The sequence below is a fragment of the Salvelinus fontinalis genome, chromosome 42 (assembly GCF_029448725.1).
Source record: "Salvelinus fontinalis isolate EN_2023a chromosome 42, ASM2944872v1, whole genome shotgun sequence".
Classification (NCBI taxonomy): Eukaryota; Metazoa; Chordata; class Actinopteri; order Salmoniformes; family Salmonidae; genus Salvelinus; species Salvelinus fontinalis.
The window spans coordinates 24,238,426-24,251,255 of NC_074706.1; the positions used below are offsets into that span (position 1 = coordinate 24,238,426).

Sequence of the window (12,830 nt, forward strand, 5' to 3'; positions counted from 1 at the left end):
ATGGGAAATTTTTAAATAGTCTCTATTTTCCGAATTAACTCTACACCTGAATCAACCATTTATCGGATCATCAAGAACTTCAAGGAGAGCGGTTCAATTGTTGTGAAGAAGGACCGTCTCCTAAAGTTGATTCAGCTGCGGGATCGGGGCACCAGTAGTACAGAGCTTGCTCAGGAATGGCAGCAGGTAGGTGTGAGTGCATCTGCACGCACAGTGAGGCGAAGACTTTTGGAGGATGACCTGGTGTCAAGAAGGGCAGCAATGATGACACTTCTCTCCAGGAAAAATATCAGGGACAGACTGATATTCTGCAAAAGCTACAGGGATTGGACTGCTGAGGACTGGGGTAAAGTCATTTTCTCTGATGAATCCCCTTTCTGATTGTTTGGGACATCCGGAAAAAAAGATGGTCCGGAGAAGACAAGGTGAGCGCTATCATCAGTCCTGTGTCATGCCAACAGTAAAGCATCCTGAGACCATTCATGTGTGGGGTTACTTCTCAGCCAAGGGAGTGGGCTCACTCACAATTTTGACTAAGAACACAGCCATGAATAAAGAATGGTACCAACACATCCTCCGAGAGCAACTTCTCCCAACCATCCAGGAACAGTTTGGTGACGAACAATGCCTTTTCCAGCATGATGGAGCACCTTGCCATAAGGAAAAATTGATAACTGAGTGGCTCGGGGAACAAAACATCGATATTTTGGGTCCATGGCCAGGAAACTTGGGTCTTGGCCCAGACCTTAATCCCATTAAGAACTTGTGGTCAATCCTCAAGAGGCGGGTGGACAAACAAAAACCCACAAATTCTGACATACTCCAAGCATTGATTATGCAAGAATGGGCTGCCGTCAGTCAGGATGTTGCCCAGAAGTTAATTGACAGCATGCCAGGGTGGATTGCAGAGGTCTTGAAAAAGAAGGGTCAACACTGCAAATATTGACTCTTTGCATCAACTTAATGTAATTGTCAATAAAAGCCTTTGACACTTATGAAATGTGTGTAATTATACTAGAGTATTCCATAGTAACATCTGACAAAAATATCTAAAGACACTGAGGCAGCAGACTTTGTGAAATTTAATATTTGTGTCATTCTCAACTTTTGGCCCTGACTGTACACTCATGGAAATGCTAATATTTTGAACATGAACAACCGCTCATTCGAAAAAAAATAGCAATTTACATATTTACGAGTGTATGCCTTTGTTGTCCCTCTCTGCGATCACCAGTGCGTATGCTGGATAGTCAGTTGACAGACAGTCTCTAGTTTGTACACCAGAGATCAGTCTTTCGTAGGTGTAGCTTGTTTTAATGGATACGTCAGAGTACCATTCGGGAAACATTCTTGAGAACAGATCTTTCAGAATATCATTGTTCTTAGGTCGGATGCGTTTACCGTACTAAAGTGTTTAAACAGCTGCAGACTGAATAATTGGTCTTTAGTTTGTAGATTTCTTAATCATTTCAGTGTGGGGATGATCTCCATATTCTCTGGTCTTAGTCTTCTTGGTCTAAAGAGTGGTAGCCATTCCAACATGGGGAGCTCGTTCCTGCGTTCTTTTGACTCTATCTAAATTGCCAACCATTTCAACATGTAGTGACAGCTCCATGCTTTCTGGTCCAATGTACATTTTGTCATGAGTCCTTTTATTAACTCTGTGGAAAGGGGTGTTCCATGACGTTTGGGTATAATGTCTGTGCTTACGGGGGCAAGGCCACTGACTGATCATAAGTTGCTATGAAAAACTATTCTCATTTAGAAGAATAAGATCACATTGTTTTCTTTCCAAAAGTATTCTTATGCTTAATCATTTATTTTATACAACATTCAGATGCAAACCCCATAATTGAGAAGTGTATACAAACAAAGATACAGTGATGTGTATGTTCTGCCCTTCACGAGGTCACCAAATTAAACAAACTCGACATGACTGTTCCTTTAGTGTCCACAGACCGGTTCCACATTCTCAAAAATATAAATATTGTTTAATTCTCCAATTTTGGGGATGTAGGAGTTTTGGTAAGTCTCTCTCTGTGTTCCACAGTCACACATTCCAATCCCAATACTGCAGAGCCCAGAGGCGCAGAGTATTTTATGACCGCCATAATGTGGCCCCCGCCACCTCTCCCCTCTGCGGGAGAGAGAGGACGCTGTAGAGCAGACCCACTGTAACCTGATCCTTCAGATCTTCACAGGAGAGTTATGACAACCAAAAATGACAAGGCAAAAACAGGGTTTTAGACATAAAAAAAAGATATCACAATTACACAAGTATTCAGACCCTTTGCTCAGTACTTTGGCAGCGAATAAAGCCTTGAGTCTTCTTGGGTATGACGCTACAAGCTTGGCACAACTGTATTTGGGGAGTTTCTCCCATTCTTCTCTGCAGATCCTCTCAAGCTCTGTCAGGTTGGATGGGGAGCGTTGCTGCACAGCTATTTTCAGGTCTCTCCAGAGATGATCCGGTTCATGTCCGGGCTCTGGCTGGGCCACTAAAGGACATTCGGAGACTTTTGCCGAAGCCATTCCTGCGTTGTCTTGGCTGTGTGCTTAGGATCGTTGTCCTATTGGAAGGTGAACCTTCGCCCCAGTCTGAGGTCCTGAGCACTCTAGGGAAGGCTTTCATTAAGGATCTCTCTGTACTTTGCTCCCTTCATCTTTCCCTCGATCCTGACTAGTCTCCCAAAAACATCTCTAAAGCATGATGCTGCCACCACCATGCTTCACCGTAGGGATGGTGCCAGGTTTCCTCCTTACGTGATGCTTGGTATTCAGGCCAAAGAGTTCAATCTTGGTTTCATCAGACCAGAGAATCTTGTTTCTCATGGTCTGAGAGTCTTTAGATGCCTTTTGGCAAACTCCAAGTGGGTTGTCAGGTGCTTTTTAATGAGGAGTGGCTTCCGTCCTGCCACTCTACCATAAAGGCCTGATTTGGTGGAGTGCTACAGAGATAGTTGTCCTTCTGGAAGGTTCTCCCATCTCCACGGAGGAACTCTCGAGCTCTGTCAGAGTTACCATCGGGTTCTTGGTCACCTCTCTGACCAAGGCCCTTCTCCCCCGATTGCTCAGTTTGGCTGGGCGGCCAGCTCTAGGAAGAGTCTTGGTGGTTCCAAACGTCTTCCATTTAAGAATGATGTAGGCCACTGTGTTCTTGGGGACCTTCAATGCTGCAGTCATTTTTTGGTACCTTTCCCCAGTTCTGTGCCTGGGCACAATCCTGTCTCGGAGCTCTACGGACAATTCCTTCGACCTCATGGCTTGGTTTTTGCTCTGACATGAACTGTTAACTGTGGGACCTTAAATAGACAGGTATATGCCTTTCCAAATCATGTCCATTCAATTGAATTTACCACAGGTGGACTCCAGTCAAGTTCTAGAAACATCTCAAGGATGATCAATGGAAACAGGATGCACCTGAGCTCAATTTCGAGTCTTATAGCAAAGGGCCTGAATACTTATGTAAATAAGGTATTGTTTTTAAATTTTAAAAAAAATGTTAAAATGTCATTATGGGGTAGTGTGTAGATTGCTGAGACAAAAAAATATATTTAATCAGTTTTAGAAAAACATAAGTCTAACAAAATGTGGAAAAAGTCAAGGGGTCTGAATACTTCCGTGTTTTATTTGTCATATGTTTTACAAATGTTAGAATTTGTCTTCTACTTGACATTACAGAGTATTGTGTGTAGATTGCTGATTATATATATATATTTTTCACAATTAAATCATTTGATCCAACTTCGTAACACAACAAAATGTGGAAAAAGTCAAGGGGTGTGAATACTTCCTGATGGAACTGTTCATGCTGTTTTTTTTGTGTGGTTTTCATATAGTGTATTAAACTTTTTTATGTTTAATAAACACATAATGGGACTTTCCATTGTAAGACTTTAATTGAGACTCTCTTTAGGATACATCACATCTGATATCTAATCGACCTGGCCCGGGTATCCTGGAAGGATATTGACCTCATCCCGTCAGTAGAGGATGCCTGGTTACTCTTTAAAAGTGCTTTCCTCGCCATCTTAAATAAGCATGCCCCATTCAAAAAATGTAGAACTAAGAACAGATATAGCCCTTGGTTCACCCCAGACTTGACTGCCCTTGACCAGCACAAAAATATCCTGTGGCGTTCTGCATTAGCATGGAACAGGTCAGGATTCCATAGCCGCAGGCAGAACAGTTGAAACTGGAGCAGCAGCACGGCCAGGTGGACTGGGGACAGCAAGGAGTCATCAGCAGATAGTCCTGAGGCATGGTCCTAGGGCTCAGGTCCTCCGAGAGAGAGAGAGAGAGAGAGAAAGAAAGAAAGAGAGAGAGAGTTAGAGAGAGCAAACTTCAATTCACACAGGACACCGGATAAGACAGGATAAATAACAGATATAACAGACCGGCCCTAGCCCCCCGACACAAACTACTGCAGCATAAATACTAGAGGCTGAGACAGGAGTGGTCGGGAGACACTGTGGCCCCATCCGACGATACCCGTGGACAGGGCCAAACAGGCAGGATATAACCCCACCCACTTTGCCAAAGCACAGCCCCCACACCACTAGAGGGTTATCTTCAACCACCAATTTACCATCCTGAGACAAGGTCGAGTATAGCCCACAAAGATCTCCGCCACGGCACAACCCAAGGGGGGGTGCCAACTCAGACAGGAAGATCACGTCAATGACTCAACCCACACAAGTGACGCACCCCTCCCAGGGACGGCATGGAAGAGCACCAGTAAGCCAGTGACTCAGCACCTGTAACAGGGTTAGAGGCAGAGAATCCCAGTGGAGAGAGGGGAACCGGCCAGGCAGAGACAGCAAGGGCGGTTCGTTGCTCCAGAGCCTTTCCGTTCACCTTCACACTCCTGGGCCAGACTACACTCAATCATAGGACCTACTGAAGAGATGAGTCTTCAATAAAGACTTAAAGGTTGAGACCGAGTCTGCGTCTCTCACATGGGTAGGCAGACCATTCCATAAAAATGGAGCTCTATAGGAGAAAGCCCTGCCTCAAGCTGTTCGCTTAAAAATTCTAGGGACAGTAAGGAGGCCTGCGTCTTGTGACCGTAGCGTACCTGTAGGTATATACGGCAGGACCAAATCGGAAAGATAGGTAGGAGCAAGCCCATGTAATGCTTTGTAGGTTAGCAGTAAAACCTTGAAATCAGCCCTTGCCTTAACAGGAAGCAAGTGTAGAGAGGCTAGCACTGGAGTAATATGATCAAATTTTTTGGTTCTAGTCAAGATTCTAGCAGCCGTGTTTAGCACTAACTGAAGTTCATTTAGTGCTTTATCCGGGTAGCCGGGAAGTGGAGCATTGCAGTAGTCTAACCTAGAAGTGACAAAAGCATGGATACATTTTTCTGCATCATTTTTGGACAGAAAGTTTCTGATTTTTGCAATGTTACGTAGATGGAAAAAATCTGTCCTTGAAACAGTCTTGATATGTTCGTCAAAAGAGAGATCGGGGTTCAGAGTAACGCCGAGGTCCTTCAGTTTTATTTGAGACGACTGTACAACCATCAAGATTAATTGTCAGATTCAACAGAAGATCTCTTTGTTTCTTGGGACCTAGAACAAGCATCTCTGTTTTGTCTGAGTTTAAATGTAGACCATTTGCAGCCATCCACTTCCTTATGTCTGAAACAGGCTTCCAGCGAGGGCAATTTTGGGGCTTCACCATGTTTCATCGAGATGTACAGCTGTCTGTCATCCGCATATCAGTGAAAGTTAACATTATGTTTCCGAATGACATCACCAAGAGGTAAAATATATAGTGAAATCAATAGTGGTTCTAAAATGGAACCTTGAAGAACACCGAAATTTACAGTTGATTTCTCAGAGGACAAACCATCCATAGAGACAAACTGATATCTTTCCAACAGATAAGATCTAAACCAGGCCAGAACTTGTCCATGTAGACCAATTTGAGTTTCCAAACTCTCCCAAAGAATGCTGCCAATAACTGGAATGAACTGCAAAAATCACTGAAGCTGGAGACTCATATCTCCCTCACTAGCTTTAAGCACCAACTGTCAGAGCAGCACACAGATCACTGGACCTGTACTTAGCCCATATGTAAATAGCCCATCCAACTACCTCATCCCCTTACTGTATTTATCTTGCTCCTTTGCACCCCAGTATCTCTACCTGCACATCAATCACTCCAGTGTTTAATTGGTATATTGTAATTACTTCGCCACCATGGCCTATTTATTGCCTTACCTCCCTTATCTTACCTCATTTGCACACACTGTATATATACTTTTTCTACTGTATTATTGACTATGCTTGTTTATTCCATGTGTAACTGTGTTGTTGTATGTGTCGAACTGCTGTACTTTATCTTGGCCAGGTCACAGTTGTAAATGAGAACTTGTTCTCAACTAGCCTACCTGGTTAAATAAAAGGTGAAAAAAAATAAAATAATATTACATTTCAGCAGCACCTCTGGACCCTCCTGGAAGAGAGAGGTGATACAGATTACACAGACATACACTCCCTCAGGTACGTACACACACAGATAAACACACTTTCAACATAGTGTTTACCCATCCCCACTACGTTTGAGTCCTATACTGTAGTTACAGAATGACTTCCACTTGTTGAAATTGGCCTATAACAGAATAACTTAAAAAAACATATGCATTACCATGGTAGAAATTGAAAGAGAACACTTTGAAAATGATGGTAAATTATCAGACCAAAGGTGAGGACACAACAGTTCACCTGACACAAGACTGAATCCAGACATTACATTGTTAATTTGATGTGCATTTTATATTTACTGTACATTTCTCAGCATTTTGCCATTGAGGAACTGAAGCAAGCACACTTGTCATTTTTTGTTGTTTGTAACACAGCCCCGCATCCCCACCATCACACAATTACTGTTGTTGTTTACGCAATCATAATACATCGCAATCTGGGTGAGGTGGGCATCATTTGAAAGTGTATTCTATTGCCAACATGGCTAGCTAAGTGATACCACACGATCATACAGTGTTAGGCTTTCAAAAGGCACTTCAGATAAACGGATTGTAATTTTGTTGCACATAGAATGGAGTCATGAGTGCATTCAAGTGCGTGTTCCGTGGCTAATTTTCCTCACAATATGACAAACACAGGCTCATTGTGTTCAGGACAATCCAGGGTATCACGCATGTCATCTTTGTAACTGTGGATCAAACATAGCGATCATAAACGTTGATACTGTAAATTACATGTTTTCAAATATGGAAATGTGAAGTGCACATTTGGACTCACAGGTGTGGTTTGCTTGTATGACATCAGTGGTATTTATTATAATCCTCAACGTCTCATCTTTCTGAACACATCGACTCCTCTCAATTTATATTTGCCTCACTCAGACAAATGTGCAAAAGTAGCCCAATTAGCGGGAGGGATTGGGGTATCTTGTCGCGCAAGGTGCTCAAATTTATAAGGCTGTCAGTCAAAACCCATAGTGATGGGAAGCGGAGAACCTGAGCCCTCACGTCATGTATAGCCACTGCGTTCTAATTTAGGCGCTTATCAATGAAAACATTTGCCATTTTCAATCAGTATATGGGATGACAGGGCCTGTGAGTGGAAAGGGCTACACATATCATCATTAAACCCATCCTGGTGGACATAAATATGTTGTGGGTAAATATGAGTAAGCTATGATGTCAGACAAACCTGACTAAACTATTTCTGAATTGTACAGTAGGTGTTAGTGTGTGGGTATGTGTAGGTATATTTAGTAAGTGTATATTGGTTATAAAACTCTGTTGGGTGTGTATGCAGAATAAGGTGAGATCAGTGATGTATACTAAAGAGAGTCTCAATGAAAGTCTTAGAATGAAAAGCCCCATTTATGTGTTTATTAAAACAAGAACAAGTGTTAAATACACCATATGAAAACCACACACCTCAACTAAAAATCTGCATGAACTTGATAAACTGCATTATTTCTCTCATTAAAAAATGTGTCTTGTGAAAAAAATTAAGTAGTTGAGTGGAAGTAATGAAATAGACATTTGTGAACATCATATAGCCTACACAGTACAAACACAATATGTGAAATACATTTTAGATTTAAATATGCCTTATACATCACACAATGTCTGGATGCAATATTCTACCCAGGAATATTCAACACTGAAATCTGTTACTCTCGTTATTCCAAATGCACCCGGGTGGCGCAGTGGTCTAGGGCACTGCATCGCAGTGCTAGCTGCGCCACCAGAGTCTCTGGGTTCGCGCCCAGGCTGGGCTGGGTTCGCGCCCAGACTCTGTCGCAGCCGGCCGCAACCGGGAGGTCTGTGGGGCGACGCACAATTGGCATAGCGTCGTCCGGGTTAGGGAGGGTTTGGCCGGTAGGGATATCCTTGTCTCAGTATGTAAAATGTAATTAAATGTATGCACTCTACTGTAAGTCGCTCTGGATAAGAGCGTCTGCTAAATGACTAAAATGTAAATGTAAAAATATTCAACACTGAAATCTGTTACTCTCATTATTCCAAATGTATCTGTGGATATTTTATGTCAACAAATAAAATGCACCTTTGTCTTTAATGCAGGGTTTGATCTAAACGTTAGAAGACCTTTCTCCCATGTGGATCCTCAGGTGCATCTTCAGGTTGCAAGCCTGGGCGAAGCGCATTTGACACTGGGTACAGCTGAAGGGTTTCTCCCCTGTGTGGACCCTCTGGTGTCTTTTCAGGGTGCCAGCCTGAGCGAAGCGCATGTGACACTGGGTACAGCTGAAGGGTTTTTCCCCTGTGTGGATCCTCTGGTGGATCTCCACCTTCTGGGGGTAGCTGAAGCCTTTGTTACAGAACCTGCAGAGGAATCGTTTCTCTTTACTATTACCTGATGTAGCTCCCCCTCCCTGAACCTGGGCTCTAGCCCTGTCGTTTGAGTTCAATACCTGATCGAAAAGGACGTGTCCGTGTGAATCGGAAGGTGCCATCGACGTGGACACTGGGTCGCGATCCCTGAGCGTGTGTAAAGGGTAGTGGGTTGCAACATTTGGATTTGTCTGTAAGCTTTCCCTGTAGTTTAAGAAGTCACTAGTGTTGCCCTGCGGTTGGCCTCCTAAGTGAGTCTTGTCTGCATTCCATGTCAGAGGAGCATCACCCTCCACATTCACAGTCACCTCATCTATGACCAGACCCTCTCCTTTCTTATCTAGGCGCTCTTCAGAGTATACACTACTACAGTACTGGTTCCAGTCCCCTCTCATTGGATTAGTCTGTGTATCTAAGCCCACAGGCATGTCACCAGGTGTCATCTCTCTCTCTGTAACATATGAACAGGACGGATCATTGCCAGTCTGTAACGCGTCACCCGAGTCCTGATGGGACAGAACCGTCCTCGGGCTCAGGTTACCGTGAAGTAAATACTTTGAGTGGGGAGCAGGAGAACAGTCCAGTCGCTCCAGCACTGTTAAACTCTCTGTGTCCGTCTCTGACTTGAGGACGGCGTTCGGCGTTCCATTGACCTCCGTCATGCTGCGTTGGGTCCTAGGCTGCGCTGGGGTGATGATGGGGTCCTCCGTAGCTACAGGGGGCGCTTCAGCCAATCCAGTCTGGATGTCTCTGCTGTGTGGTGGGTCCTCCTCTCCTTCATACTTCTCCAGCTTGACCCCAGGACCTGCAGCCTCTGCATCTGCAGACTAACACAAGAAGAGGAGGTTATTATCAGTACATGAGTTGAACTGGATAACAATGTTGTAGGGAAGTCTTACAAGCTCCCCTATGGCAGATACAGTTGGAAGTTTACATACACTTAGGTTGGAATCTTTAAAACTCGTTTTTCAAACACTCCACAAATGTCTTGTGAACAAACTATAGTTTTGGCAAGTCGGTTAGGACATCTACTTTGTGCATGACACAAGTAATTCTTCCAACAATGGTTTACAGACAGATTTCACTTAATCTCAATTCCAGTGGGTCAGAAGTTTACATACACTAAGTTAGTTGACTGTGCCTTTAAATAGCTTGGAAAGTTCCAGAAAATGTCATGGCTTTAGAAGCTTCTGATAGGCTAATTGACATCATTTGAGTCAATTGGAGGTGTAACTGTGGATGTATTTCAAGGCCTACCTTCAAACTCAGTGCCTCTTTGCTTAACATCATGGGAAAGTCAAAAGAAATTGTAGACCTCCACAAGTCTGGTTCATCCTTGGAAGCAATTACAAGTCTGGTTCATCCTTGGAAGCAATTTCCAAACGCCTGAAGGTACCACGTTCTTCTGTACAAACAATAGTATGCAATTTTAAACACCATGGGACCACGCAGACGTTATACCGTTCAGGAAGGAGGCGTGTTCTGTCTCCTAGAGATTAACGTACTTTGGTGCGAAAAGTGCAAATCAATCCCAGAACAACAGCAAAGGACCTTGTGAAGATGCTGGAGGAAACAGGTACAAAAGTATCTATATCCACAGTAAAACGAGTCCTATATCGACATAACCTGAAAGGCCACTCAGCAAGGAAGAAGCCACTGCTCCAAAACCGCCATAAAAAAGCCAGACTACGGTTTGCAACTGCACATGGGGACAAAGATCGTACTTTTTGGAGAAATGTCCTCTGGGCTGATGAAACAAAAATAGAACTGTTTGGCCATAATGACCATCGTTATGATTCGAGGAAAAAGGGGGAGGCTTGCAAGCCAAAGAACACCATCCCAACCGTGAAGCACTGGGGTGGCAGCATCATGTTGTGGGGGTGCTTTGCTGCAGGAGGGACTGGTGCACGTCACAAAATAAATGGATTCATGAGGTAGGAAAATTGTGGATATATTGAAGCAACATCTCAAGACATCAGTCAGGAAGTTGAAGCTTGGTCGCAAATGGGTCTTCCAGATGGACAATGACCCCAAGCATACTTCCAAAGTCTCTACTATTATTCTGACATTTCACATTCTTAAAATAAAGTGGTGATCCTAACTGACCGAAGACAGGGAATTTGTACTAGGATTAAACGTCAGGAATTGTGAAAAACTGAGTTTAAATCTATTTGGCTAAGGTGTATGTAAACTTCCGACTTCAACTGTACATGAACCTGTACATGTAAGCAAGTGAATAGCTGAGGGGAGCCTTTCTGAAATAAACTGGCAACATTTGATGTGATGTAATACTATTACACTAACCTCTATCACAATAACTTGCTGGGTTGAGGTTCCATTCCCCTCATCAATAGTGATTGGTTGGTCATCTCTCCATGTATTGTGTCCTGCTGGCTTCACAAAGCTCCTGTAGCCTCCAGTGAGATGTCCTTCACCTAAGAGTGATTTGGGGAAAGAGGTGGTTAAGTTAGGTACTGCCATTGCTATATTGTACACTATTGGCAGTTTTGACACTGACTAGAATTGGCAAGGATGTAAACCGGCCAATCAGCACACGGCTGGTTTGAGTGAAAACATATTTTTTTACAAACTCAATATACTTTAAAATTACTAACACCTGTGTAGAAATGATAATGGTCCCACATTCATACAGTTTCATGATTGTGTCCAGCTTGCTAATAATCAATTAAATGAAAGATAGTCAGGTAGAATACAAAAACGATGGATGAAGGACAATTGTTTTGCTAATTTTGACAGCAAGGAAATATTTAAAATTCAGTGCAGTCCTCAATGGACAACTTCTTGATACTGTTTATATATATTTTCCAGTTTTTTTAAACACCAAATACAAACATACTAATGAACAACAACTTACAGACGCACACAAACAAAGACTACATCTCCTCAACCCAGACCCGCACTCACACCTCCATCACAAGTGCTTGCCACATGGCCTTAAATAGTTTTTTCCTCGGTCGCCCATGCTATTTCAATAATAATCATTAGATTTTTCCATTTGGTTAATGATGGCGGATTCATTGATTTCCACGATTTTAATATACAGTACGTTTTTTCAAGATGAATGATGAGAAGAAAAACGTCCAGGACATTGGGTATTTCACTACACCCCCATTTGCCATGTTTTCATTTAGTAAGTAATAGGAAATGCAGTAAATTATCCTCGGCCTTCTGCTAAACGTACCTCTTTCCATTCCTCTGCATCGGACGAGGCTCTTGGCGCTACAGGGATGACTCGTGAGGACGCGCTCTCGCATTGTCCTCTCTGCGCGCTCCCGTGCCACCTTCGATTCCAGTAGTTTCCTCCGCAATCCCCTGTTTTCTTTCTGGCTTCGAGTTATTTCCAAACGAAACACTGCATAATCGTCGTCTACGAGTTTACAGATCTCTGCCACGGCTGCATTCGCTAGCACCTCCATAATGGAGGCTATTTGAGTGTGAAAAACCATACCGTTAGCCATTGTTAGCTAACGTTAGCAACTAGCGTTAACTAGATAATGTCCTGACTATAACGCGAATGAAAGACTACCTGGGGTACATATGTGATAATGTGCTGTTAAATTTGTCATATTTTGAGTTCCATGGTGTGAATAAATGTCTAAATAAAAACCGATAACGTGGAAATTGTTGTTGGTCACTTCACTTGTTTTTTCTTCTTTGGTATAATGGCGTTTGCAACAATTATATGTGCATTCCGCCACCTAGTGTACATGTGGATAATAAAGTCACCTCCCCAAAAATGTGGGGTAAAAAGTAATACAAATAAAAACATTCCATACAAACTATCAAAAACGAAATGTTAATTAAACGAAATCAGCCTGCTTTTCTGTTCTAATCAGGTTGCTACACAAGCTCAGAATGATCCTGTGAGGGCGGGACATTTCCTGGCGACATAGTCCTTGCAGTGCTTCTGCCGTTAAGTCTTGGAGGACCAAAATCTTCTTGGCTACAGATATAATGATGTCCAGCTTCTTGG

General features: G+C 43.0%; 1 protein-coding gene across 1 annotated transcript; it reads right to left on the reverse strand.

Moving 5' to 3' along the window:
* Positions 1-7,853: 7,853 nt before the first annotated feature.
* LOC129841234 (zinc finger protein 34-like) lies at positions 7,854-12,536 on the reverse strand. The gene is made up of 3 exons (XM_055909402.1): positions 12,039-12,536; positions 11,141-11,271; positions 7,854-9,663 (listed from the first exon to the last, which is right to left on the reverse strand). Exons 1-3 carry the CDS (start codon positions 12,313-12,315, stop codon positions 8,575-8,577), a joined length of 1,497 nt encoding a protein of 498 aa, XP_055765377.1. The 5' UTR covers positions 12,316-12,536; the 3' UTR covers positions 7,854-8,574.
* Between the last annotated feature and the right edge of the window lie 294 nt (positions 12,537-12,830).

What these genes read in the sequence shown, in the direction of transcription:
- LOC129841234 (XM_055909402.1), bottom strand. Translation starts at nt 12,315, where the DNA reads ATGGCTAACGGTATGGTTTTTCACACTCAAATAGCCTCCATTATGGAG. An exon ending in ATGCAGAGGAATGGAAAGAG is followed by an intron (nt 11,272 to 12,038) that starts GTACGTTTAGCA and finishes AATCACTCTTAG; the next exon opens with GTGAAGGACATCTCACTGGA. An exon ending in AGCAAGTTATTGTGATAGAG is followed by an intron (nt 9,664 to 11,140) that starts GTTAGTGTAATA and finishes TTCTTGTGTTAG; the next exon opens with TCTGCAGATGCAGAGGCTGC.